The sequence below is a fragment of the Psittacula echo genome (genome assembly GCF_963264785.1).
Source record: "Psittacula echo genome assembly, chromosome: 7".
In the NCBI taxonomy this organism is placed as follows: Eukaryota; Metazoa; Chordata; class Aves; order Psittaciformes; family Psittacidae; genus Psittacula; species Psittacula echo.
In genome coordinates this window covers 45,157,626-45,184,658 of record NC_137740.1, presented here as the reverse complement: position 1 = coordinate 45,184,658, position 27,033 = coordinate 45,157,626, and the positions used below count along the sequence as shown (strand labels likewise).

The following is a 27,033-nucleotide window of genomic DNA, read 5'->3' as shown; positions in this document are numbered from 1 at the left end:
AAAAGGGTATGCATCATAAAAGCAAAGCTTTCTTGACTCTGCTTTTCTGAAAGAAACCTGTTCTAAAATGGTAGTCTTATTTTAGAGGGTAGCTGATGTTTGCTATATCATTTGGGTGCATGCTCAGGTTACTTGCAGAGTAGTCTTAAGTACTTAAAGAAAACATTTGAAATGTGACAATTCCTGTGTCTTAGTTTTGAGAACAGTCACCTTTCCTCTTGTTTTGCTTAAGAATTGAAGCTGATCAGACTGAGAATTTTGCAACTGGCTCAACTTTTACTTACTTTTACAACTATGTTTAGAAAATTAAAGCAGAGCAAGAGTACTTCCCCTTTCTGTCAGCCTTAGTAAATTAAATACAGTTTCTATGGAATAGTATACATCATGGTAAGAAAGGCTGCTTTAAAAAAAATGTTCCTATACTCAAATAGTAATAAGTATAAATACTGAATCTCAGATCCTTGGAGAGCTACTATATGGGGCTTAGGGCATATGGAATCTGTTGAAATAGTTTAAACCCTGGAGTACAGGTAAGGGAATGTGTAGAATTAGGTGAAGGAGAAGAGTTTTAAATACCACAAGTAGAAATCAGGTGCTTTGCCCCTTCGGAAGTGCCTGATACAAATATTTTGTAAAAGCAATATGTGGTGGTGAAATTTTATGCTAGGAGTTGCTTGCTCTCCTGTGACAGATGGTCTTTCAACTTCAAGTATTTAGACCAGTACATGGTGCACCAGTTGGTTGTTAAAGCAGCTCAGTCTGGAACAAAAAACGTGCAGCCGTGCACTTTTTAATGATGTATTAACAATGGTAAACCTAAATAGGCTTTAAGATATTTTTCTTTGATTAATCTGTGGTTGTGTTATTTTCTTGTTGTTTGTTTTTATAAGGTGTGCAAACAGATTTGGCTAGGCCTATTTGATGATAGATCATCAGCAATTCCAGACTTCAGGGATCCACAGAAAGTAAAGGAATTTCTCCAGGAAAAATATGAAAAGAAAAGATGGTAAGATAGATTTACAATTTTAAATGTTGCCTCTATAGCAAGAAGTGAAGGTGGACTGTTATCCTCACATTTTTGAGTGTGCTTTCCTTCTTGTGTGCTCTTTGCACAGCTGTCTAAAGTAAAATGATTTCTGGACTTCATTCAGAGCTTCTACAGGAAGCAGAAAAAAGTACAGCAGTTTCTCAGTGTGTAGCATGTATTGACAGTGCAGAAATGGCTTAAGGGGGTGTGAACAACAGTGTAAAGAATTTTGCAGGCTTTTATTAGGGGATGGAAGACACCTGGCTTTTATTAAATAAGTGCTGTAAAATATTGATGACTTGGAATTCTACTCCATTTTAAAAAGATCTGTCATAATTAAATAATGAGTATTTTGTAGACTACTGAATACTTGTTTTGGGGTCAGTGGTTAATATAGCAGAGCTGAGATCTACCAATTCTCACACTTTAGTCTTATCAGTGTTAAGCAGAACTTTTCATGTTAAACTTGTAAAAACTGTTGCTCTTTTTGAATGTAGGTATGTTCCTCCAGAGCAAGCAAAGGTGGTGGCATCAGTGCATGCATCCATATCAGGGTCTTCTGCTAGTAGTACAAGCAGCACACCTGAGGTGAAGCCACTCAAATCTCTCTTGGGAGAAGCTGCACCTGCACTGCACTTAAACAAGGGCACACCTAGCCAAGTGAGTAATGACAGCTGAAAAGCACAGAACTGTTAAGCAGTGCTTTTCCTCTTTTAGTGGCAGAATTCTTGCAGTTGTAACTATTACCTAATGATATGATGACTAAAGACAACTTTATATATTCTGTTGAAGTGTTTGCAGATCAGGTTCTAAATTAAGCTTGTTTCTATTGACCAAATTGATTTATTTTTTTAGGAATGGTTATTTGCAGAAAGCATAATTTTCTAGTGTGATTGACAACTTTAATTATGGTAGGCTTTTGCTTAAATATCTCTGAAGTTTGAGCCTAATGTGATATATTTTTATATTTGGGTTTTTTTATTTGAAAACAATAAAATGCCTGATACTGTTAACCATGAGATTAGTAGTGTGAATATGTGGGTGAAAAGTGTGATGTTTATCATTACTTACTATGCATTCTGTAACTGTCTTGAGTGGCTTTTGAGGAGTGTCTGTATGCTGTTATGTAAAGCCAAGCAACATAGTGTTTGGCTTTACGTATGTTTTGGAGGGAAAACAGTTTCTCTTGAAAATCTCTTTTACCTTTAGGGTAACAGGCAGTTCTTGAATAGACTTCTTTAGAAATCAGTAGCTTGCAGCTTTGCTATGAAGCCCTTCATTTTTTCTCTCTCTACACTGAATTCTAAAGATTTTTTTCAGAATGCAGTGAATAACTTGTAAAATTTTTATTGCTTGTATTGGTGCAGTATTTGCAATTTCAAATACATAATTTTGAAGCTGCTTGTATGCTGCTACTTTATTCTTCTAGGCCCTATTAATCCATGGAAATCTACTGCAAAGTTCCTTTAAAAGCTACTATAGAAGCATAAATAGATTGTCTCCCTTTTATTGTGGGAGGAGGATCTGTGCTGTACACAGCATCTTACACTTCAGGAATAAATGGCTTGTTAAAGAAATATGCTTACTCTATCCTTCTAGTATTTTGCAAAAGTCATTATGGTAAAATACCAGGCTTTTTGTATTAGCTAATCAAAAACTTGTTTGTAGTCTCCTGTTGTAGCTCGATCTCAAGGACAGCAGCAACAAGAAAAGAAACAATTTGACCTCCTCAGTGACCTTGGCTCCGATATCTTTGCTGCTGCTCCTCCGCAGTCAACTGCTACAGCAAATTTTGCTAATTTTGCACACTTCAACAGTCATACAGGTAAGAATTCTGAGCAGTGCATCCCTTTTAAATGCATAAAATGTAGTTTTAATTTTTGATTACTTCAGTCTAAAATTCCTGAGATGTATGTAATTTCTGTGGTTTGCGAATGTTGTATTGCTCAAGATTTTCCTTTAGATCTTCATAAAGAAAGGTTCAAGACTTAAAGGCTGATAATCCTGTTTTGTTAAGTGGGAGTTGCTAAAGCTATTTTCTATATGTACAATTACACTGTTTCTGCCTACTACTAGAACTTCAGATTCTTTGTGGGAGAGAGAGTGAGAGATGAGTAACAATGTAGGGAGAAGCTGATATTAGACCTCCAATTTTGTTTCTGAAAATTATTAGGAAAAGTATTCATGGAAAGCCAGCAGATACAGAGGCTTTAAAGGGAGTTTACATTGACAATAACTGTCAATTTCTTAAAAGCAAAACAAAGGCTTTCCTCAGTTTAAAGAATAACCTCCTCTTTTGTTTGTGTCTATTTGAAAGCCAAATACTACCCATGTGGGTAACGTTCTGCAGTTTCAAGAAGAATAAACAAATTTTGAGTGTATGTATTGACTGAGAATATGAGTAGGCCTTGTATTCTTAAAGAATGACTTCAGTAAAATATATTGAGCCCTCAGGCTTTATTTTTAGCCAAAGATCTTGAGCTGTGGAAGTCTGTCCTAAAGAAAAAGTTGATTCTGCGGTCACTGAAGTATGTTGTTGCTAACTTGCATTGTAATTGTGGGAAAGTAACTTTGCCTGCATTGCCTGAATGAGCTTTTCTTGTGAGAGAAACTGATGCTGCTGAGCCAACAAGAGTAGGAGATACTTCTTGTAAATCAATCCTGACATTGTTAACAGTTGAGATGAGTTGTGATGGAGGGGTCTTAAGGCACACCTGAAGAACTGAGCAAAGTATCAAGGATTTCTCAAAGTTACCTTTTAAAAAAAGTGGAATAATTGGCTGAATTCAGTATACAGGGTAAGAATTGCAACTGCGGTGTATTTTGTAAAATCCTTAAAATTAGTATTTCATGTTTATCATCTTTTTGGAGGCATATTTAACTGGGACAACTTTCACTGAGTGGCCAGTGTTACTAAAGAGGCTGCAGATATGTAGTTCTTTCTAATAACTTTTTCTTTCCAAACTAATTGCTGAATGATTTTTATATTTATATACACTTAATTACTTTTTGTGGGTTTCAGGAGATGAAAATTCCATTAAAGCAATAGTTCAATACTTTGTTCCAAATCTAGGTAAAATTCCACTTTATCTCAACTGGATAATTTTTAAAGAGATAAAAAGCAATATAAACACTCCTGTATAAATATAATCTTATGGCAGAGGCTGTTAATTTCGTTTTGAAATAAGTGCTGAAAAATCAAAATTGAGAGGAATACTCAGCTTTAGTGACTAGTTTTCTGTTTTAGTAATTAACTATTTTGATCATTCCCATGACTCTCTTCCACAAGTTTTAGAACCCAAAACCGTTTTAGGGCTGGTAAATCAATTTATGAAAGACAATAATCTAATTCTGAGCATGTGTTGGCTGAATGTGTACTGCAGTTTATCAGAGGGTGTTTTCTGATTTGCTGGAGTAAAACATTTGTAAGGCTTGTTCTGTGTGTGCTACCACGGGGTAATGTCAAATGAAACTAATAATGAAATGTTACAGATTCTTTCCTTTGGAACAGAAGGAGGGTTCATCAGTCTGCCAGCTTTGGCAAAAATGAGTTTTAAAGGCTCATTTAAGGAGCTTATAAACATGTAATTTTTGTTAGTAATCACACACTACAGCAGAGGATGAAAGAACTTGCACTTAGCCTGGCACTACTTTCTTGTTTTATGGCCCTGTGTTCTTGTTTTAGGGCTTGTTGACAGGGAATGGACTTCTCTCTTTACCTTCATGTACACTATGGAGTAACTAAAAAAATCATTTAAGAGCACCAGCAAATTTAATGTCTTCCAGTAGAAGTTACTGTTTTTGCAATTAAGGCATATATTCCTTTTTTTTTCTGCCCGTCTCCCTGCCCTACGCCAGACTTTTCTAATATACTGAGCTGTCTCAGGACACTGTTCCATGTTGAAATGGAAACCTGCTGACCTTCTCTTTACTGTCTGTATTTTATTAATGAAGTTCCATAACTACTGCAAAATTACGAGATTTTGAAGATGATGGCAGATAACTGTTCTCTATGATAAAAATTATGAAAAAAAATATGATAAAAGTATCTCAAGATAAAAATTTTTGGCATGTAAACTTTCTATAAGCTAAAGATTTGTGCGAAAGATTTAAGAGGCATAGTGACACAGGATAACTCTATCATAACTTTATGCCGTATAAAGGAAGAAGGGGTTTTAGCCAGAAGAAATACAGGAGTATGACATAGTTCTGTAATTTAATATATAAAGGTTGGTTTTGCAATGTTTCATGCCTTTCTTCCATCTTAGTGCAAACCTTGCAGAGGAAACTATGCAAAGATTGTAGAGGCAGCTTGCATTGCAGTTACTGGTGCTGTCATACTTGAGCTAGCTTTAACCAGCTAGCTGTTGTAGAGCCTCAGTGATCTGCAGTCACAACAGCAGTTGTAAATCTCTATGCCAGTCTGCAATCTGCTGCAGTTCCGTAAATTACTGGTGGTGGTTCTTGTGTTTCTGCATGGAGAACTGAATTTTGGAATTGCCAGTCTACATACTGTTCAGGTACAGGAAAGTACACATCTTAACCTGGTCTTTAGCTTTATGCCACTTTTACATAGATTTAAACTTTACAGCATAAAATAAAGCAAGATTAATATCTTTACAGCTCTACTTTTTCAGCACTTTGTGTCAGCTGATGCAATAAAATTCTTAAAAGTAGCCTGTAATGTAATACATTCCAGTTCTTAAACTAGACCCAAAAGATACTTAAGATTCTTGACATGGTATTCTGTTCATGTGAATGGTTAAAAAGAAAAAATTTGTAGATTCTAGGCACAACATTTATTTACTTAATCCTATTTGGTTAATGGAACATCAGTCTCAGTAGCCCCTATCCAATTGATGTGTCAGGATGAAAACATCACCTTGATTTTGAAACAAGGTGCGATAATCTATTCCTCTTAAAAAGCTACTGGTTGAAAGTTAAACAAACTAACTGTGGAATTTGGAGTGGAAGTCTGTAGAATGCTGTTTGAAATACAGGTAGTATAATGGAAACTTTTTCCTCTGTGTCAAGGTTTTCTCTGAGCACACTTTAAAGGTGAAAATTTTTGGACGGAACCTTGCACAAGATCTTCCTTCCTTCCTTTCTTATTTATTTATTTATTCATTCATTCCTTCTTACCTTGACTTTTGTGCTGTGGTGGGCTGACCTTGACTGACTGCCAATGTGCCCATCAAGCTGCTCTCCCACTCCCCCTCCTCAGCAGGATGGGGGGACAAAATGTGATGGAAAAAGCTTGTGAGTCAAGGCAAGGGAAATCCCTCACCAGATACCATCATGGGCAAATTGGGGAAGATTACTTAATTTATTGTCAATTAATAATAGAGTAGGATAGTGAAAAATAGAACTGAAACCACCTTTATGCTGTCTTTCCAGGCTCAGTTTCACTCGTGACTCTGCTACCTTCCCCTGCTGAGGGAGGTGGGGAATGAGGGTTGCAGCCAGTCCGTAGCATCTCATCTGTACCATTTTTACCTCCTCATGCTGTTTCCTTGCTCCATTGTGGGGTCCCTTCCCCCCCAGTGGGAAATAGTCACTCACACCCTTTTTCAATGTGGACCCTTTCTGTGGGCTACTGTTCTACTGTTTCTACTGCTCCAGCATGGGTCATTTCCATTGAGTACAGTCCTTCAGGCATGGACTGCTCCACGGTGGGCTCCCGACAGGATCATAGCTCCTGCCAGAAAACCTGCTGCTATGTGGGATCCACTGCATTAGCCACAGCTTCCGCCAGGAGTCTGCTCCAGCATAAGCTTTCCACAGGCTCCAACTTCCTACAGGCCATCTCTGCCTTCTCCAGTGTGGGGTCCTCCCTGTTCTGCAGGTGGATATCTGCTCCATATCCATGGACCCCCATGGACTGCAGGAGACAGCCTGCCTCACCATGGGCTCCAGGGGAATCTCTGCTCTGGGGCCTGGAGTACCTCTTACCCTCCTTCACTGACCTTTGTGTCTGCAGTTTTGTTTCTCTCACATTTTTCTCACTCCTCTCTCACTGCTGCCGTACAGTGGTTTTTATACTTTCTTAAACATGCTATCACAGAGGTGCCATCAGTATTACTCATGGGCTCAGCTTTGGGCAGCAACAGGCTTGTTTTGGAGCCATCTGAAACTGGCTGTCAGAAGTGGGGGAAGCTTCTGATCACTTCTCACAGGGGCCATCCCTGAAACTCCCTGCTACCAAAACTACGCCATGTAAACCCAATATGCTTGCCCGCTTTTAGTAAAAAGTGGTATTAAGTAGAGTCAGCCATCACCCTCACTCCACATATCTGCTGTGGAGGGAAATAGTTGCGTTTTCCATTTATATTTGCAGCATTGAGGAATACAGTAATTTGCATAAAAATGTCCTTTTAGCTTATAAATCTGTAGTACAGATGTTTTTTAATAGAAATTAAGTGAAATCATTCATCTTTTTATTAACATTATCTGGCTTTTTACTAACGGTACTCAAATGATCAGTGTAATTTCTTGGTTCTGCTTATACTTACTCTGCAAGATCCGTCCAGAATAAACAAATCTTGACCCCAAGATAGGACATTTTACTATCTGTTACTCCAGAAGGTGTTTTGTAGGCTTTCTTTAGGTAGTAACTGAAGTTACCTTATATATAGGGTTTGGTTTGCCTTTGATTAAAACCAGGTTTTTTTTTTTTCCTTACTCCTTGCTAATAAGAGAATTTCAGACTTTCTGTGGAGCTTATCAGTTAGGCATGCAATTACACTATTTAATCTATAGATGCTTTAATGTCCAGCTGTTTGAAATTAGATGGGTGTTAACTTCTATTTTCTCCTATAGTAAGTCATGAAAGGTAGGCAAAACCTGAAATTCTGTATCCACCAAATCTGAAATTTTGTGGATGCACTCTTATGAATGCTGTCTTCTTGACAGTGATACTGGGTTTTCCACATTTCTGTACTGTATTTTAAAAATTGGATTTTCCAGTGAAATGAACTTTATAAACATAGCCAAGACTATTCAAGTGGTGCCAAACTAAATTCACCCAAGGAAGAAGCACTTTGTATAAGAGGAATTCAAATTGTCAGTATGTTGTTAAGAATTTGTTCTTATTTTTATTCACAAAGAAATGTTCAGTTAGTCCACAAATTCTAGTTTTAGAAATAGAATGATACCTGTTTTGGGTTTTACAGGTGTACATCTGGTATTTTGTACTTCTAGGCTATTGTTCTGTGACCAGCCACCACTGCAAACACTAGGGTTAAGCTGAAATGGACTTTTGGATCATGCAGTTGTGAATAGTAGCATGTGTGAGGAGAGTAGTATTAACTGGTACAGCTGTGTGAAGGTGATTTGTGAAAGCTTGTTCAGAGACCATGTTCAATTGTAGAATATAATGTATAATTTTTTTCATGTAAAAAAAAAATTGCAAGGTAGGACATAACCCTTGGAGGCCGTCATGACCATGAATTCAGTTGATACATCTGTTCTTGTGTTTATTTCCCATATCCATTAACATGTTTTGTTCCTTTGCAATTTACAGCGCAGAACTCTGCAAATGCAGGTTTTGCAAACTTTGATGCATTTGGACAGTCTAATGGCTCGAGTAATTTTGGAGGTTTCCCCACAGCAAGGCAGTCTTTTCAGCCCCAAAATACAGGTAGAACTCCTAGCACTTTTGATTAATGCTTAATTGAAATAATCCTTACCTTTATGTTGGAAGGTACTTAAGTTTTCTTGCATCTGCCTGCTTTAATATAATCAAGCAATCTGAAGCTCTGGGGAAACTCAAAATGAATTCCTTCTGTTTGGTGTTGATTTTATTTCCCCCCCCCACTCACCCAATGCTGCTCAGAAGTCTGATTTATGGTGCTATGTGTTTGTTAGCTCTACACCTGAAATAACTATGGAAAGACTAAACCACACTGCTTTTGATAAATACTAAATTGACCATCTTAGAAGTGTTTCAGTGTACCCAAAAGCACATCACAGTACCAAAAAAAAGTGTCTACCTATGTGTATGTATAACATATGCACATACTTCAGGATGTCTGGCTTCATGTGTAGAGCCTATTGCTAAGATTCATTTTGCTTTCCTTTAATTTGATCATGCTTTAGAACTTCTGCTTGAGCTTACATTTGCTGTTTGTCTAGATCTTTGGCTGACTGACTTTCTTTTCCTTTTTTTTTTTTTTCCTTCTTTTGAGTGTGGTGTTGTTTTAAACTTTTTTTCAAATTTTCTTTCTCCCTCCTTATGTTAACTGTAACCCACACACAATTTCTGGCTCTCCAGCGTTCAGAACGCTTTCATCTAGCTGCAGTTTTGGTGAATTTACTTCAGCTTTTCCTCTCCAGGCTGTACACAGTAAGTTCCACGCAGTGGAAAACTCAGCTTGCTTCATTTTATGCCATTGTAGTATAGCATTTTCATTCTTACTGTTGCATATGTTTTAACTTGTTGATCATGCTATTAAAGTTGTATGTTCTGCACAATGAGTGGAATCCTCAACCATTATAAAATGTGATACACATAATGGAACAACTTACTAAAACTTATGTGATCTGTCCCGATCAAATTGTCTGGACACTGAAGAGATGGAAGTTCATAGTTTAAAGTTTGAAATGAAGTTCAGCTGTGTGGACCTAAATCAGATTTTTAAAATTAATTTATGCATCTGATGTTAGTGGAGACTTGGTATAAAAAGAGCTGTGTTGTGTCTTCCCCCTCATCTCTTTCCAACCTATCTCTAATCCTTGGCATGAAATTGTACTACTTCTGGACTTCTAGGCACTGTTTTTTTTCTTAGAATGATGACTGACATCTGAAATGGTTAAACGTTGTTGTATGAAGTGAATGTAAATAGTAGGTATTCATTAAATGTATGACAGGAAAATGAAGCTTCCGCATTTTGAATATTAAGCATTCCAGCAAATGCACTTCTTTTTCCTGTAACAAAATACTATTGTTGAAGTTACTTTTAACAGCTAATAGACAGCATATAGTTTTTCCAGATCAAATTATGACAAATATAAGCTGATTTAAGCTGTTTGGGGCTTTTTTTGTCCCTGATCTGCCGACTGAAAAATACAAAGGAAAATAATAAATTCTGCTGATCCGATGTACCTTTGAAGGAAATGGGAAGGGGTTATACATGTGGGGTGGGGAAATGCTGACTCATGCAACCAGAAAGAGGTGGGATTATTGTGCCTTCAGTTACAGTTAGAAAAACTTTCTCTAGCTTTGGAGTGCTGATCATGTTTAACTTAATTTGTTACAGGTGGAAGTGCTGGATCAGTGAATGCTAACTTCGCTCACTTTGATAACTTCCCCAAATCCCCCAGTGCTGATTTTGGAGCCTTCAATGATTCTCAGAGCAACACAACAGCAACTGCAGCCAGTAAAGCTGTGGTGAATAAACTCAGTCTACAGTCAGCTGACAAATACGCAGCTCTTGCTAATTTAGATAATATCTTCAGCGCAGGGCAAGGTATTGAATTCTATTATTTGATGTGCTTATTCTACATCTGTATATGTACCACAGGGATGGCTGTGCTTGTTATAGTAACAACTGCATTTTGAAATGTCTTAAGTTATCAGTAGAATTTCATGTCAGTGAACCTTTATGTATAAGATGGAAGTTTTAAGACCAAAGTTTCCTTCAGAAGTCTGCATCAGAAGTCTGCTCTTTGGGAACCCAAGTGGAAATATCTAAATAATTATCACTGCAATGATGAAAATATATAAGTGTATAAATATATTTTTTTTTATATTCATACTATATTTTGGATAGCAAAGGCTCTTGAATGGAGAGCTACAGTTGTTGCAGAGAACTGCCAGAGTAGCTGTCTTACCTCTCTGCCATAAAAAGACTTTGCTTTAAGTTTTTTATCAAATAGCAGTGATACTTGGATTTAGTTGATTTTAAGGAGGAAAAAAATCCTAGTTATTCTGTAACTTTTTTCTTCTCAAATGGCGTATAAACAAATGTATTGGTTTGCAGTGTAGAGCTTTTTTCTGAAATGGATTATTTGAGGGTATGTGTTTTATCAAATTTTCCAGTTGAAGATGATGGTAGCCTTGAGTTAATATTTTCCAGGGAAACCAGAGGCTCTTTGAAGCTACAGAATATCTATAAAAGCATGACACTTCGCAAATAGCTAATGGCTGGTTATATACGGTTTTTTCCCCTGTATGCCCTACAGCGTATTTAATTTTTAAGTCTGAAACTTAAACTCTCCATAAACTTTCATTTTGTTCTCAACATTGGCAGTGCAAAATATGAAACTTTCTTTATTACTTCTAATCTGGTTTCTTTCTTTCTAGGTGGTAGTGAGCAAGGAAGTGGCTTCAGTACAGTAGTGTCAGCATCAGCAGGTCCTGCATTGTCAGCCCCAAATCAATCAAGTGCATCTTCAGACAAGTATGCGGCTTTAGCAGAATTAGACAGCGTGTTCAGCTCCACAGCAACCTCTAGTAACGCATATACTTCCACCAGTAAAGTTAGCAGGTACTTTGTTAGAAGTAACTGATTTTCTGTGTGGATTTCAGCAGTATGCAGAAAAGTAACTCAAAGTTGTTTCTTGAATCTGTTATTTCTTGCGTAAATGGGGAAATACTGAATGAGTTTAGAGGTACTTCTGAAACTGTGTCATGTGTTTTAAATAACAACAGTACTGTTTGATGGGATATTATAAAAATAAGAATACTTTCTGTCAGCTGAATGTTCTCTGTACTTTTCTAGTCATTGCATGGTAAACCTGTTGGATGGTAATGCTTTCCTGTACAGATTGCATGCATACTGAAAATCATAGCATCATCCCTGGCAAAAGAATTATTCAGCTATTTATAATCTAAATGATGCCACCACTTCTTTTTTTTTAGATCATAAAAGTAATAAATACCAAATGCCTGTTAAAACTCCATTTGGTATTGCAAGTGCCCCATAAGTCTCTGCTTTGCAACCTTTCTGTTAATGGCCTCTGTTTAATACTTTGTCCTGCTGTTGGTGGAGATGACTTTTCATTGCTCAGCACTACAGTCTCTGACCCTGGCAGCAGGGGCTCAGTTCTGTGCATCAGTGAATTATGTATCAGTTTGCAAACTGCACATAAGTATTTCTTTTTTTTTATCTGCCAACAGTAATTGTAAATAGTATCTAATTGTTAAACAAGCAATTCTGACATCAGTGATGTATAAATTATTTTCAGCAATGCTTTTGGAACAGTACCTGTGGCTGCTACTGCACAGACACAGCCTGCATCTTCGAGTGTGCCTGCTCCATTTGGAGGTATTTAAGTGTTACTAACACCTTTTGTGGACTGTTAGCAAACAAAACATCTTACTAATTTTTTGTTGATAGTGTTACACTTTGACACAAGTGATATTGCAGTTACTAAAGGATACAAAAAGTAAGTACCGTTGTTACGATGCTTTTCATATTAAGCATTTTATTATCATTTCCTCTTTTTCATATAATTTTAGATATGTGTCTGTGTATAAAAGCTGTATAAACTTAATGTATTGAGTCAGATTGGCTTTTTTAAAAGATTTTGTTAAATAAGTTGTCTTTAATCTTTCAGCAACACCTTCCACAAATCCATTTGTAGCTGCCCCTGTTGCCCCAGTGGTACCTTCAACAAATCCATTCCAGACCAATAGCCGAGGAGCAACAGGTTAGGAAAAAAGACACTTAACTGCTTGAGAAACTTTTTTCAAGATTTGCATTGATTCTTTTTTTTTTTTTTTTCATAGCTTTATAATTTGTTTCTGAACATTTTTCTGTATTTATCTCTAGTCTATTTCCTGTGTTTTGTGTGTGTGTGTGTGTGTGTGTGTGTGTGTGTTCAGTGTGGGGTACAATATTTATGAACAGGCTGCAGAAATGAACTTTTTTCTTGATAAAAGCAATTTTTTTTTAATTGGGCAGAGGATGTTATTTTTGTGTTTCAAAAGGTGGCCATGCTTTTTAAGATCTACCTCACCTATTTGCATCTGTGTATTACTACTTGGGTGCCTTCTTAGACTGTAACCTTACCTTTGAAGCATGCTTCATAGCAGGGTTACCCGAACATCAGGTATCCTGAAAGCCTTGCTGCTAAGCTGTACACCTGCTTTTTTCTTTATTTCAAAGTCCTTAAAGCTCTCAAAACCAAGAGAGCTGAAGCTAAAATCAGGAGAGTCATGACTTTTGGGCTGTTAGCTCTTCACCAGTCTGCTTATTCAGTACATTGATGTCCTTTATTTTTCTGTCTTGTAACAGTAAAACATATGTTTAAATATAATCTTTACACTCATTAATTACATGAATTTTCTGGGGAGGATTCTGTAGAATCATAATTCCATAAACAAAACCTGAAATGCTTTACGAAAAAACGAACTTGGGCTTTTCTTTAAAAAGCTGAACTTGGATTTAGATGACTGCTAGGTTATCCTAATTTTCCTCTTCAAAGGCACTGCTAAATTTTGGCACTTTTATCTATTAACTGGACTTTCACAGTTTTAAATCTGCTGATGTATGTGTTTTAACATTGAGTTGTGCTTTGCTCAGAGCTTTACATAGGTTGAATTAAACTGACCAGGCTGAAGTAAGTCTCAATTTTAAAAGTGCTCAAATTCCTGTTTTCTGCTGAAATGAATTCCGTTTCAGTGCTTTTTGAGATATTATGCAGTTAAACTTGTTGAGCTGTTTAATGTCCAAAATATCTTTCTCCTTATTTTAATCTTATTCCTAACCGTTCTGATTTGGATCGTGGTTAAGAACTTGTAGCGCTCTTTAGATGAATTTATTTGAATATGGCAGTTCTGACCTTCCACCTTCTAAACTGCTATCCCTGGCTTGCAGAGGTTCTAACCCTTTGGCAGCTATACTGATGTTAGATACTGGGTGACAGAAATAGTGACTATATGTAAAGATAATTTTCTGTCATTTCAGTGTTAGGTGTAAACTTGTAGTTTGTATTTTTATGCTAAGCTTTCTTTCTGCATGAACTTTGCTATTTATTATAGGGGATATCTGCTTTGTAGCATTTGTTTATAATGATTTTCCAGCTTAACCTATTGTTAGTCGTGCTACAGATGAATTGTTTAGTACATATATGTGTGTATATTTCTACATATAACTAAGAAATGACTGTTCAAGAGTGTGTAAATGATTTGACATTGTCTGGTCTCTTTGTGGCTTCCATAAGGCCTCTCGGGAGCAATGCACTCTCACATATTTCCTCAGGCTCATTTTGGTAGGTGGCCACATTTGGTATTGAGTTTCTTGTGGCTAATTGTTCTTGCTTGTAAAAGCTTATTGGTAGCTATCTGGTTCTCTGCACGTGGAATTTTGGAAGACCTTCCGTTTTTGTAAAAATGGAATGGGTGTAAGCATTTGGCAACTGGGTAAAGGGAGAGAAGAGCATACATAAACATCCTATTAAGCAACTAAACAAAACCATTATTGATATACTCCATGGTCACAATATAATGCTAACAAGTTGAGTGATTTCAAGTTTCTACCAACAGCAGCTTGATGCCTTTTGGGATATCCCAAGTCACTGCTCATTTTGTTGTGCTTTCATCTGCTGTTTTAGCAAGTTTTCCTGCTGAATAGTTTCTCTGCCGACTGTAACTTGAACAATGTTAGTACATTAGTTTTGCATGTACTTTGTCAACAGCTTATGTATAAAGTCTTGCCCTTGAATACTTTTGGGGTAAATTTTTCAACAGATAGTTAAGCTGTATTAGTTTAATACATGTTTGGGGTTTTTTGTCTTTTTTTTTTTTATTTTTATTAAATGGTTGAGCTTGCATAAAATCTAACTTGCATCATCAAAAAAAAAAAAGTCCTGTCCAATGTTTAACTAGAATAAGATGCTCGATGTCTGTATTTGCACCAAAAAAAAATCCCTTCTTTACACTTTTCCTTTCAAGAATAACTCCCAAAAGACTGAATAATGGTTTTGTTACTATATTTTTGCACTTGATGTACTCCTCTTTATTTGCTGAAGGCTTATGCAATTACATATAAGCTGAATGTTCTTTAATTAAAATGTTTAGCAGAGAATCAGATGAGAAGTTTGGGGTGGTGGGGTTTTTTTTTTTGTTTGAAGTCTTACCTCCACAGTAAGAGTGTTTGCAAATGGAACTTTGTGTGCAAATAACGTGCATGGTGAGAATTTCCGATGAAATGAGGATGGGATGAGGAGAGAGGGGATGCATGTATCCCTTAGGACTTTTGTTATTCTTCATTTGTAACTTCCTGTAATGCAACTTGAGTAGGAAGATCCTTTCATGCTTTTCTCAGAAGGAGAAAACCAGAGAGGCTTATGCTGCCTGAAAATGCTTGCTTCTGATGCATACAGACTTTTACCAGAAAAGCTGTGGGGGAAGCACATGATAATACAGACAACATCAAAAGTAATTCCTTGTCAGAAGGTTTATCTGGGTGTGCTGAATCTAGCAAATCTTAAATGATTCCATTTTTAAAGTGCAGAAGTAAATTATGCACCTAGTTGGTGATGATCCAACCTAACAAGTCAGTTCAGTGGCTGTAGAAGTTGAACCTAACTTATTGTATGGTCACTGAGGCATTAGGATGCTTTTCCTAACATGACATTATAGTAATTTGTCTCATGGAAAAAAAAGTGATTTCTTACAGATAATTGAATGTTATTTTTTGCCTACCAGCAGCAACATTTGGTACTGCATCCGTGAGCATGCCTGCAGGATTTGGAACTCCTGCCTCCTACAGTCTTCTTCCTACTAGTCTTAGTGGCAATTTCCAGCAGCCCACGTTCCCAACCCAGGCAGCTTTCTCTCAACAGACTGCTTTTGCTCAGCAGCCAAATGGTAGGTCGATACATTTTAGATAACGTTGTTTAAATTGGAAGCACGGAGAAAATTATTTTTGTGTAAGTTAGCAAAAATGAGTGCATATTTATTTCTTTGTCAACTTGATAACTTTGAGGGGTTCCCACACTATGTTTTGGCTCTGTGTTGTGCTTTCTGACTTGTCTGTGTGCAATGACATAACTGAAATTTTACCCTAATCTGATACTAAAATTGAAAGTATTCCTTGGTTTAGAAGGGATTTTAAGCAGGCTGGATTGGATTGCTTTGCCTTCATTTTTGGAGTTTCTGCAACTGATTAGAACATTTTCTTGAACTTCACAGAACACAGGCAAGAGAAAATTAGGAAGTACTTGTTTACTTAAATGATAAAATTACATTGGAAAAAAGTACATGTGTAGAAATTGGAAATTGATTAGTTCTGAACAGCTGAAAACAAACAGGAAGCCCAGCTATATTTTTTTACACTTCAGATTCCTGATAGTGTTTCAGTAGGATCGATCCTGCCAAGCTTCCACTTATTTTTGTGTGGGAGCTGCAGCAAAGAACAATTTGTACTCTACTAGTATTAATATTTTTCACTTGTCTTTCCAAGGAGCAAGCTTTGCTGCATTTGGACAGGCAAAGCCTCTAGTAACTTCTTTTGGACAAGTTGCAGCTGTTGGAGTACCTAGTAACCCTTTTATGGTGAGTTGTTGCATGATATTAAGTTCTGTCTGAAGAGGCATAATGCGTAGAAGTTCAGTTAGAGACACACAAAGATTTGGGGTTTGTGCTATGGTGTTTTTCTGGGTTTTGTTTGGTTTTGGATTTTTTTTTTTTGTTTTCCTTCAAGTAAGGGAAGGTAGCACATGAATCTCCTACGTGCAATTCAGTGTGACCATGACATGGCATTTGTAAGGCTATTCAGATCAAAATAGAGGTACTTGTATACCTTGCTCTTACAGTAGTATAATTTGAGAAGTACCAGGGGAAAAAGACTGCAACATAAGAGAAATTTATCCTAATAGGGTGGTTTTTTTTTTAATGTGTCTTGCATTAATGATTTACAATCTGAAAGCAAATATCTTAAATATTCATCTTATTTTTCTTTTTTTATTCCCCCCCAGGCTGGTGCACCAACAGGACAATTTCCAACAGGAAGCCCATCAACCAATCCTTTCTTATAGCCTTATAGACACTTTACCCAAAAGAACTCTTATGTGGTCACATAACATCTCTGCGCCTCTTGCACTGTTGTCTTGTTTCACTGATATTAGCTTTAAACACAAAAGAAGTCTTTAAGAAGTAAAAATAAAAGCCTGCATTGTGTACCTTTAAGAATATGAAAAATATTAAAAAAAACCCAACCCAAAATAAAAACAAAAAAACACCACAAAAGCCACAAAAACCCCCAAGAAAATCAACCCCACTCACCCCCCCAGGTAATAACGTGCAAAATGGAGGGCTATGGTAACATCCTTGATCCTGTGAGCTGGCAAGTAAAAAGTAGCGGTATCATGTATATTAAAATTGGCTAATAAGTTATTGCAGATACCACATTCATTATGCTGCAGTACTGTACATATTTTTCTTAGAAAATAGCTATTTGTGCATATCAGTATTTGTAACTTTAACACATTGTTATGTGAAAAATGTTACTGGGGAATAGATCAGCCACTTAAGGTGCTGTTGTATCTCTTGGAATGAATGAGCTACATCATTTTAACCATTGGTATTGGAAGTCATGAAGTTAAATTGAAGGTTGGTTCATTTCTCAATGTTTTCCTTTCCTAAGAGCTCTTCTATTTATACATGCCTAAATCTCTAATGTTAGAGGGATACCTGTCTGCATAATAAAGCTGATCATGTTTTGCTACAGTTTGCAGGTGAAAAAAATAAATATTAGAAAAAAAATCCCAATGTAGTTTTATTTCTGTGCAGTAACATTTTATTGGGTTAAAATGTACTTCCTGTGAGTTTCCTCTTTTACACAGAGGAATTACCAAAAGCAAAATGCTTAAAGGTGAGTTAAACTTAAAATTTTCATGCCTCACTCTAGATATGTTTCTTTGGTGTTCTTGTGATAAAGCTTGCTGTTCTAGCCCAAGTGAAGTGACATATCTAACAGGAAACTGTTAAGTGAACTTGGATTATTTTGACAGAGTAGCTCTGTAATGAAGGACACTGAAAGCACTGAGGAGGGTGGTTACTGGGGAAGTGGTTAGCTGAAAAAGACGTATACTTACATGTAGCTAATGATGGTCTTTGAACAAGACTTGGTTGTGATCACAACAGTGTGTAATTGCAGGCCAAGGTACCACAGCTGTAATAGTACTCTTTTAATTAAAAATTGGTATAAGTAACAGCTCCTGTGTAATATTAATTGATTTTTTTTTTTATTTACTGGAATATTTCCTGCCATACTAGCATGGAATTTGTAGACAAGGGAGAAATGTCTAGCTTGTCTGTTCTGTAACACTAATAAGATTCAAGACAAATGTAACTCTGCATCAGATTAGTTGGTGGTGGTGTGTTAAATTAAGGGAGAACTTGGCTTAAAGTCAAGTGTAATACTGGAACTAAACAAATAATGTCAATATGTAATGAATACATCGACTGCAAGCTTAAAGGTTTCAGACCACCGGAGAATAAAATCATGACACCTTTCAAGATAACAGGAATAAATAAGAGCAGATTGATTTTGGGGGAAAGGATGTGTAAGCCCATGTGAGGTAAACTCTCAAAGGTAAGACATTTACACTTGTCATTTTCTGCCTGTTTGGTAGGTCTACTTATTTCTAGGGGAGCTGAAAGACTTGACTGCTGCTTGTAAAAACCCTTCTTATGCCAGTGCTTTTGACTTCTATTGCCTGTCTATGGGGAGGTAGTAGTTTCTGTGTGTGTATATATATTTTTATTTTTTATTTATTTTTATTTAAGCTTTGGAGATCCCAAATGGGACAGGGAGCTTGTACAATAATCTGCTTAAAGTAGCATTTGTTACTGAAGTGTATGGGTTTGTCCTGTTGGCATATTTAAAGTTAAAACAGACTTGAAGTATGTCTTTTCCTTCTGATGTGGAGTGCTGGTTAGAGTATGATGTATGATTTAATTCCCAAGGTTCTCTGTGAAATTCACTAAATAAATCCCCAGCAGTTGAGGGTTTCTGGGATGCTAGTGAAGCCCTTGCTCTCGCCACTGATTTTTAGCAAAGTATAAGTAGCTTGTGGTTCTTCCCTGTTGTTTATCTTCCCTGTTTTGGGATAGTAATGTGTAAATTCAATAGAGAACTGAATTACGAAATTCAGAGGAACTGCGAGGATTCAAACGGATGTGCGAAACACTTAACTATGCTTATTGCAGGCAACTGGATCAAATCTACCAAATGTCTCATCAAGATGAACAGCCTTATGGAAGGGGAGCAATCCTGTCATCTCTTCGCTTAAATTAATGTAAATGAAGCTTTGGGCAAGGCTTCATTCATCAGCATCTATTGAAATTACTACTAAGGAATGAAACTGATTACTGCTAAGAGATACTGAAATTCATCTAAGCGTGCAAGGCATGTAGTTCTAGATTGTGCTGCAGAAATAGTAGAATACCTTATTTTTCGTCACTAGCTTGAATACAGATAAAAAGTTGGCAACTTTCATTATACACAACCATGTTTGTTTAACGTATGTTCACTAAGTTTTTCAAGCTCCAGACAAGTAGCTGAAGATCTTGAGTTGTTTTGAGTCTCCTTTATATTGAGCAGAAACTGACACCATAGCTGTTTTGTTGATTACATTTTGAAAATAGCTATATTTACAAAATTAATTCTTTTCCTGTGATTGTGTTTTGTCTTTGAAACCTCTGCAGTTGGTTTCACAATTGCTCATGCAACTAGTATTGTTGCTAAAAAGCTATACTTTCACTAGCTTTTCGGTATCTTCTGTTTTAGAATCAAAGCATTTAACTTTAGCCCTTGTACAGAAATTCATTTGTAGACCACCTAGATTAAGACTTTCAGTCCGATTATGTGAACTCTTATGTGTGTAAGACAATGCTATAAGAGGTACATCCTGAGTTTTACAAAGCAGATGTGATGCTCAGGTGCTGCAGCTCAAAGTTATTTAATGGCTGCAAACTCCCAAGCACCATGTTGAAACAAATGCTAAGGCAAGAAATTAATTTGTAAAGGACCAAATTTAGTCAGAATTCCTAAAATAGAACTGTGAATATGATGCAAGTATTCTGCTCTTTTGAAGGGAAAACTTACTTGAGGCATAAAAGCAATCTCAGGCAGCTTTTAAAATTATGTTTTTACAGGAATTAATGATTTTTACTTTCTTGTGAGGTGACTTTGGCGAAGTGTCAGTTCATTTTTGACTCTTGGCAAATCTGTAAGTTATGGTAAAGGGATGCAATGTAATTTGCTGCTGTCTGATACAGTTGACTCCAAAGTGGACATTATTGAATCAGTAGGAAAAATATTACCTAACTAGGTTTAGTTGTATCTAAACTTCTAGTTGTGTTTTTTAAGACTGCCTTGAATAGAAATTGAAATGTCTCCCCATGGTATAAAATAATAAGCTAGTTTGGGAGGGGTTTTGCTTCTGAACGTAAGTGTGGGTTGGTCAAGGCAGTTATCAACCATAATTAATACATATGCCTATCAGGACAGACACTAAAAAGGAAGGTTAGTGTTTTGTATTTGTACATCCCCAACAAAGCTATAGTACAGCTGTCACTGCATCAGTAGCAGTTTATCTGTATATAGTTGACATGTTTTCCTTACATCCTTGTAACTTCAGATTTCTGAGGAGTGCATTGTCTGTGTTCAATCTGAAATGACGGTATTTGGCTGTAAACTGAAGTGGCAGTATTGCTATGCTATGTAGTGTTGCAGTAAGCCACCTTGGAACACACAGAAGTAGCATCTTTTGGAAAAACAAGCAAATGAACAAAAAAACCCAGCTGGTTTATTGCTATTTAAGTTGCTTTAAAAATGTGTGTCACAACTTCCAGTTGAAAAATTCCAGATGATGCCGCCTTCTGCACTGTAGCTTGCAGCCATTCCTTTTGTCTCTGTTAATGGTCACTGCTTTCACCAACTGCATTAGTATTTCTGCAGTTGAGGGAGATCATGGTGTATATGCTTCTGATTAGGAAGATTCCAGCTATGAATGTGAAGTAGCTGCCATAAATGAGAAACTGTGCAATGGAGGTGGGGAAGAAAGATGAGGAAAAGTTAAAAACTGCTTCTACTATTAGGTAGTAACTTAAGAGTGTCCCTCTGCTGCTCTCTTTCCTTCCATGCTACCCACACCTCAAAATGATCCCATTTTGAAAGGATTGAAGAAGTCTGAATGCTGGACTTCATGCTGTAGGAAGTCTGTGGCTGTGAAAGGAGAGGAGGATACTGTATCATGCGCTTCCCCTCCCCACCTCAGTTAAGGGAGGAGGACAGCTACCCTGCGCTTCTGGCTCTTCTCTGAAAAGATGAAAACTAAAGATTTGAACCTCATTCTGTACGCAAGTTTAAACTTCATATTTAGAAATTTAATGGGAAATTGTGAGATCAGTAACTTTTCAGAATTACAGTAGCTTAAAGGTGCATCCATTGAAACAATATATCTTAGAATTACCCTAATAATAAACCTGTAGCTTGCCTTTCAACTTGCTTCCTGCTTCTGTTGGGGTATTTTGACAGTAAATTTGTGAATAGTAAACCTTTAAAAAAATGAACAAAACAAAAACAACAACATTGAGTAATAGGTGGTGGTCTTTCCCTTCTGCTCTATGAAAACACTCTTAAAATTATTAGAGAAAAGCAAAATTATCAGGGACAACTAGGTTGTAGTAGCTACTGCCAGTGCACTTCAGATGAACCTGTTTTTCAAATGAGTAACTGCCCTAAGGTAGCACATTACCCAGTATATTACTAGAGACTAATTGTGGAGTAGAACCCTCTTTTGGAGGAAGGCGGAGGAACTGAGAGCACTGCGAGCAATGCAGCTTACCTGAGTGCTGATATCGAGGCCCAGGCCTTTTGAATCTACTACAACAACAGTTAAAATTGTCTGAATCACCAGTGCAATGAAGGTGTTAAAGCCAAACATCAAAGCATAACGCTCCATGTTTAGATTGACAGCAATCTGAAACCTGAAAATGAATGTGCAGGTGAACAAAAGCATGGAGAACAAATATGTTTTCAATTTTACTTGCGGGAGGAAGTTTGGGAATAATTTAATGTGCACAGTGGATTCTTCAATGGATAAAGCCTTGGCTATTAAGCTTCAACAGCACCATTTTGGCAGAAATCTCACTTCGGTGCTTTTGTGCATCGTACTTGAGTGGATATTTTTGTTAAAGACTTGTGTGTGATCATTTGGTCATTTAGAGAGTACTTGTACATAGATCATTCAAAAAACTAGATGTAGGTTAAGATTGTTTCTGACTTGGAATAACCTATTGTAATAGGTCATGATTTTAAGCATAGTTTTTATGAGCTAGAAATATGTGGTGCTGTCACGACCTATTTAAAAAACTTATTTCTATGAAAGCTTTCAATAAAATTTAGGTAAATTTGAAACTGTGACACTGATTTAAATAAATTTAATTAAAACAGTTGTGTATTATACTTACGTTGCTATTGTTATAAGGAGCATATAACATGCTTTGAAGACAAGGTAACCAGCATAACATGCCCAGATGTTGTCAGTAAAGTGCATGAGAAACAGAGAACCAGCATCCATTGCAGAGAAAATTCCCAAAGCCAGTTCTCCAGAAAGATCCCAGTTTACTTTGACATATCCAACTGCCATGGATGTTGCTGAACCTAAAAATGTAAAAGTAGTAATTGGAACTCTGAAACTTTATCCTTCTAAAGCCATCCCATAACTGTCTAAATGGATCATACCAGGAGCTCTGGTGGCTGTTACAGTTGCAGTGGGCTTTGACAATGGTGTGGTTTATATTTTCTGCTAGTGGTGTGGGAGACTTCTGTTGGTTTGGGTGTTTTTCTCCTTGCTTACAGAGCCTGCACAAACTGTAGTCCTCTGAGAAAGTGCCTCATGCCTAAGGCTGGGGGCAGCAGTGCGCAGTCTGCTCCATTTTTTGGAGCAGTTGCTCCATTTTTTGACAACTGTGAGCAGAGAGAACAATCCTACCAACCATTTTCTGCCAAAATATGAATGGACTTTCTCCTTCATGGAAAGATCTTTATGAAAAGAAAATCTGTTGCGCTCCATGCTTTCTTTTTTTCTTTTTTTTTTATATTTTTTAATGAAAGTGTTTCAGTTTTTGATTAAAAAAAATTATGAACTGTATTTGTCAATGCCTTATTGACTTTAACATATAGTAAAAAACTTGAGTGTAATATGGTATAAAAAAACTCCAGGCCTTGAATGGTTTTCTAGTTTTGCATGGGGTTATTTTGTTTTGTTTTCAGTTGTGTGTGTTTTTGTGGTTTGTGAGGTTTTTAGTTTGTTGGGATTTTTTGTAATCTGCTTTCCCAGCGTCTCCAATCCAGAGGCATTGATCAGGATACAGATGCAGTCACAGAAGATTTATTTGTTCAGGATCACTTACCCTGAAGTGATCTTTAATTGACAGTAAAAACAGACTATCTAGAGCAGAGTAGCTGTTAGCATGCTCTTATAATTCTTAAACCACCCAGCTTAAAGTACATGGAGGGAGGAATATAAAAGGTGTCATTGCACAGGGTTTTTGAAGTGTTTACTTTGGGTTAAATTCATGGTCTAAACAGTTGTGATCTTAAACACTTAAAATGCTTTGGTGGAATGAGGCTCCCTTAAGAAAGGAAAGCTTATCTCTAGATATTTAAGATTAATTTTGAAGACTCCACTGATAAAGTTGTAGAGTAAAAGCACAATTTGCACACTGTTTTGGGTATTATATATTGGAGGCTGTTGCTGTTGGCCTTGGCCTTAGTAGAAGAGATAGAAAGATATGAATGACATTGCTGAAGAATTCCATCAGTACAGAACGGGTTAGAAGTAGTTGCTAATGACCTTTACTTACTCAGAAAAGTTGCAATTGCTTCAACAGCTCCATTGTACACTGCAGAGCTGTGAGAGGGAGCTCTGAAGTCCCACAGCACTTGGATATAATTCAGGACCTGGTTAAAGCCTGCTGTAGCCAGAGCCCACCACAGGGACCAGTAGAGAAGTTTCCTAGAGCAGTAGCAATCCCTCAAGTCCTTGCTCAGCTGCACCAGAACCCTGAGCACATGATTCTGTGGCTTGGCATTACCAGCCTGCTGTTCAGGTGCTGGTCCCATGTCAGCAGATGGAGAGTTCTTGTCCTCTTGGCAGCTCAGTGGCCTGTCAGAGCTGACCGTAGCCACTGTTTTATCTGTTCCTGGGAGAGCTTCCGAGACCTCTTTCCTGTGGAAGAACATACTCTTTTGGGGCATTGGGAGGAAGAACGAGCACAGGAATGCTAGGGACACAGAAGCCAAAGTAATGGCATTAAGGTGAAAGTAGGATACATCTGCTAAGGAAACCAGCAGCTGTCCCAGCACAGCACCAGTGGTGGCTGCAACCAGAGTGATACTTCTGCAATAGCTCGTCACTCTCTGATAGTGATCAGTGCTGACAACACTGTAGATGTAGGCGTAATAGGCAACCTCAGTGGCTGTCACCATCCCGTAGAAGAATTCCACTATCTGCATGGCCACCACTCCATGTGCGAAGAGGAGCAAAAGCCACATGACGATGAAGCTGATGCCCTGGAGGAGGAGGATGGGCTTGTAGCGCACGTAGTCTGTAATGAGGAAGACTGGGAGAAGGAGTGCAAGGTAGGAGTATGTCCAAACTGGGAAAACCTGGTTTGTAACCTAGAAGAGAACAAAAGAGGACTTTTTTCTTTTCCCCTAAATAAATTTGAAATGTTGTTTTTGAGGCTTTTTGATAATGGTGTTGAAGGATCACAGTTGTAACAGGAAACATTGGATTGTATGAATTTCGCAGGCTTAAATTGCCTGGGGGTTGGGCTAGGTGATCTCCAGAGGTCCCTTCCAACCCTAATGATTCTGTGAGTCTTTGAATCTGTGATTAAGTTATGAAACTGTAAATGGGCTCCTTCAGGAGGCAAACACAATAATGCTAGGTTCCACTAAATAAACAGGTAGATTGACTGAAAAATAATTCCAGTAAAGGCCTATTTTCTGACTTAATATTTGCTACTGCACATCAGGAGTGATTATTCTTCATATTAGCTGTATGTGGGTGAACCAATCTTGTATTTTCTAATTATACTATAGCTCCATGACTCAGCTACTTGTTAACGATGCCCACTGTTGTTGGGAGGTGTACACCTAAGGCAGTCAGTGCTGAACAGAGAGAAACAGAGCAAGGCAACTTGAAGCACATGCTCTCATCCAAACAAAAACCAACCCCAAAACCCCAAACAAGACAAAAAACCCCCAAAACAAACAATAAACCCCACTAAAACAAACCCCCACCACCACCAATAAAACCCACCCACCCCACCCCCCCAAAAAAAAAAAAAACAAACAACCCAACAAGTAAACAGACAAAAAAAACCCCTACAGCTTTTTAAAATATGAATCTGGCCTCCACAGGTTAATGAATGTATAGGGCAGCCCTGTAATGTCGGTAGTAATCCAACAGCTCATTTGGGAAGTTTGCTTGGTTATCATTTGCAATCACTGTGTCATTGTCAGTGTAATCAATTCTGTAACAAGTATAAATGAGTCTTAGTGTTGCCCCTCTTCTGAGGTTCTAGGTGGAGAGAGGAATAAGTTGACCTGACTTTGCTGAAAATATCAATTTCTTAAACAACCATAATAGTGGTTTCAAAGTCTTAAGAATGTAGGGACTTTAGTTTTGACTTTCTGCAAAAGAGGGGACTCCTTAGTCTTTTCCGGAAGCATCTTAAATATGTGTCTCCAGATAAAATATACATGTATTATTGAACACTTCATCTCTCCTTCAGTTATTGGTATGCAAGTAAGAGTTAATGCTTTAAGCATTTAATTATTACTTAAAAGAATACTTACTTCTTCAATTGTTAGGTTTTTGTCTGGTCCAGTTAGGTAAGGAGTGAGAAAAGATTCTGATGGCCTCATTGTGGAGAAGAATCCATTTGCGCATATGATCAGTGTGGGATAAATCCAGCTGTGGCCTACGGCTCCCTTCCAGCAATCCATAGTCCTAAACAAAGACAGAGAAAAAAGAGCACAACAGGAATTTCATAGAGATTCTCTTCACAGTTGTTAAAAATTCATTTGCGAGTTTACTTTTAAAAAATCCTTACCCACAGCCCTGCTGAAGCTATAACCACCGGCTTGCTCTGGACTTGGCAGATGGGTGGCAGGTGGTGGGGGCTGTTGAGAATGGTGACCCAGAGTTCTTGCTGGTATGCAAACATGACTATAATTCAGTTATCTTGCTCTCGAAATAGTGGGTAGCCTGGACCATGTCCAGCTATCCTGCACAGCAGCAGGCTGCATGTGGGGATCTTGTCTCGGGTAGGGATGCCTCTCAAGGTTACTCCTTGAGGTTAAGAAATTCCTTGCCGCAACAGATTATGGATAAATGATTAATAGCAGGTTAACTTTGAAATCTTAATGAAGTGATATAAAGGATTGATTGTGAATATATAGTGCTTTAGACATAAACTGTTCACCAAATCTGGGACTAGGGTTGGATCTAGCCGCACTTAGCCTCTTTCCTGAGGAGGAACTGATAAAGCAAGAGGGTCCTTCCTGAATCTTGCACTTCAGTGGGAGGGTATCACTGATGGTGTTGTTCTACCATGCCCTCTTATGCAGTAAATAATCAAGTGTACCTTGCCAGTGAGTCTTGTAAAACCACTGTCACATTTACCATTGAACTTAAAGTATATTGTTGCCTCTTGTGAGTGAAGTGCATGACTCCATCTGTGACACCTAGTTCAGCTAATGCTTCTCTCGCTAAACCTGCCAGTGATTACAAATGCAGCTTGTAAATGAACAACTTGGATCAAAGTACATTGGTGGCAGTAAACTCCAGCCTTTGTATTTTCTACCAAAGGTTGTTTTTAGTGACAGAATTGAGTGGATGTATCATAGTGAAAGGATGAACTTCCATTACAGTCTCACTTCTGAATGAGTGAAACTGTGAGATTAAGGCTCTGTGTCAGCATGCTCAAGAAGGCTTTTTTTTTTTTTTTTGGTTAATTTGCAGCCTGAGAGCCA

At 37.4% G+C, this 27,033-nt stretch overlaps 2 protein-coding genes across 6 annotated transcripts in view; one reads left to right on the top strand and one right to left on the bottom strand.

Moving 5' to 3' along the window:
• AGFG1 (ArfGAP with FG repeats 1) overlaps window positions 1-19,601 on the top strand; it is a 39,732-nt gene extending 20,131 nt beyond the window's left edge. For 3 of the 5 annotated variants that reach the window (XM_080623552.1, XM_080623556.1, XM_080623554.1), the window contains 12 exons: window positions 891-1,006; window positions 1,525-1,687; window positions 2,696-2,852; window positions 8,550-8,666; window positions 9,300-9,371; window positions 10,285-10,494; window positions 11,331-11,514; window positions 12,215-12,294; window positions 12,587-12,679; window positions 15,681-15,842; window positions 16,438-16,529; window positions 16,952-19,601. In XM_080623552.1, coding sequence (XP_080479678.1) covers window positions 891-1,006; window positions 1,525-1,687; window positions 2,696-2,852; window positions 8,550-8,666; window positions 9,300-9,371; window positions 10,285-10,494; window positions 11,331-11,514; window positions 12,215-12,294; window positions 12,587-12,679; window positions 15,681-15,842; window positions 16,438-16,529; window positions 16,952-17,011 — 1,506 coding nt within the window. In that variant the 3' untranslated portion in view covers window positions 17,012-19,601. The remainder of the gene's footprint in view (window positions 1-890; window positions 1,007-1,524; window positions 1,688-2,695; window positions 2,853-8,549; window positions 8,667-9,299; window positions 9,372-10,284; window positions 10,495-11,330; window positions 11,515-12,214; window positions 12,295-12,586; window positions 12,680-15,680; window positions 15,843-16,437; window positions 16,530-16,951) is intronic. The other 2 variants (XM_080623553.1, XM_080623555.1) reach the window with 2 other exon arrangements.
• A 1,296-nt stretch (window positions 19,602-20,897) lies between these two features.
• On the bottom strand, window positions 20,898-26,004 carry LOC308224274 (thiamine transporter 2-like; the record flags this gene model as incomplete). The annotated part of the gene is made up of 5 exons (XM_080624026.1): window positions 20,898-21,020; window positions 21,830-21,971; window positions 22,455-22,647; window positions 23,853-24,669; window positions 25,855-26,004. The coding sequence occupies 5 exons, from the start codon at window positions 26,002-26,004 to the stop codon at window positions 20,898-20,900; spliced, it is 1,425 nt and encodes a 474-aa protein (XP_080480152.1).
• Between the last annotated feature and the right edge of the window lie 1,029 nt (window positions 26,005-27,033).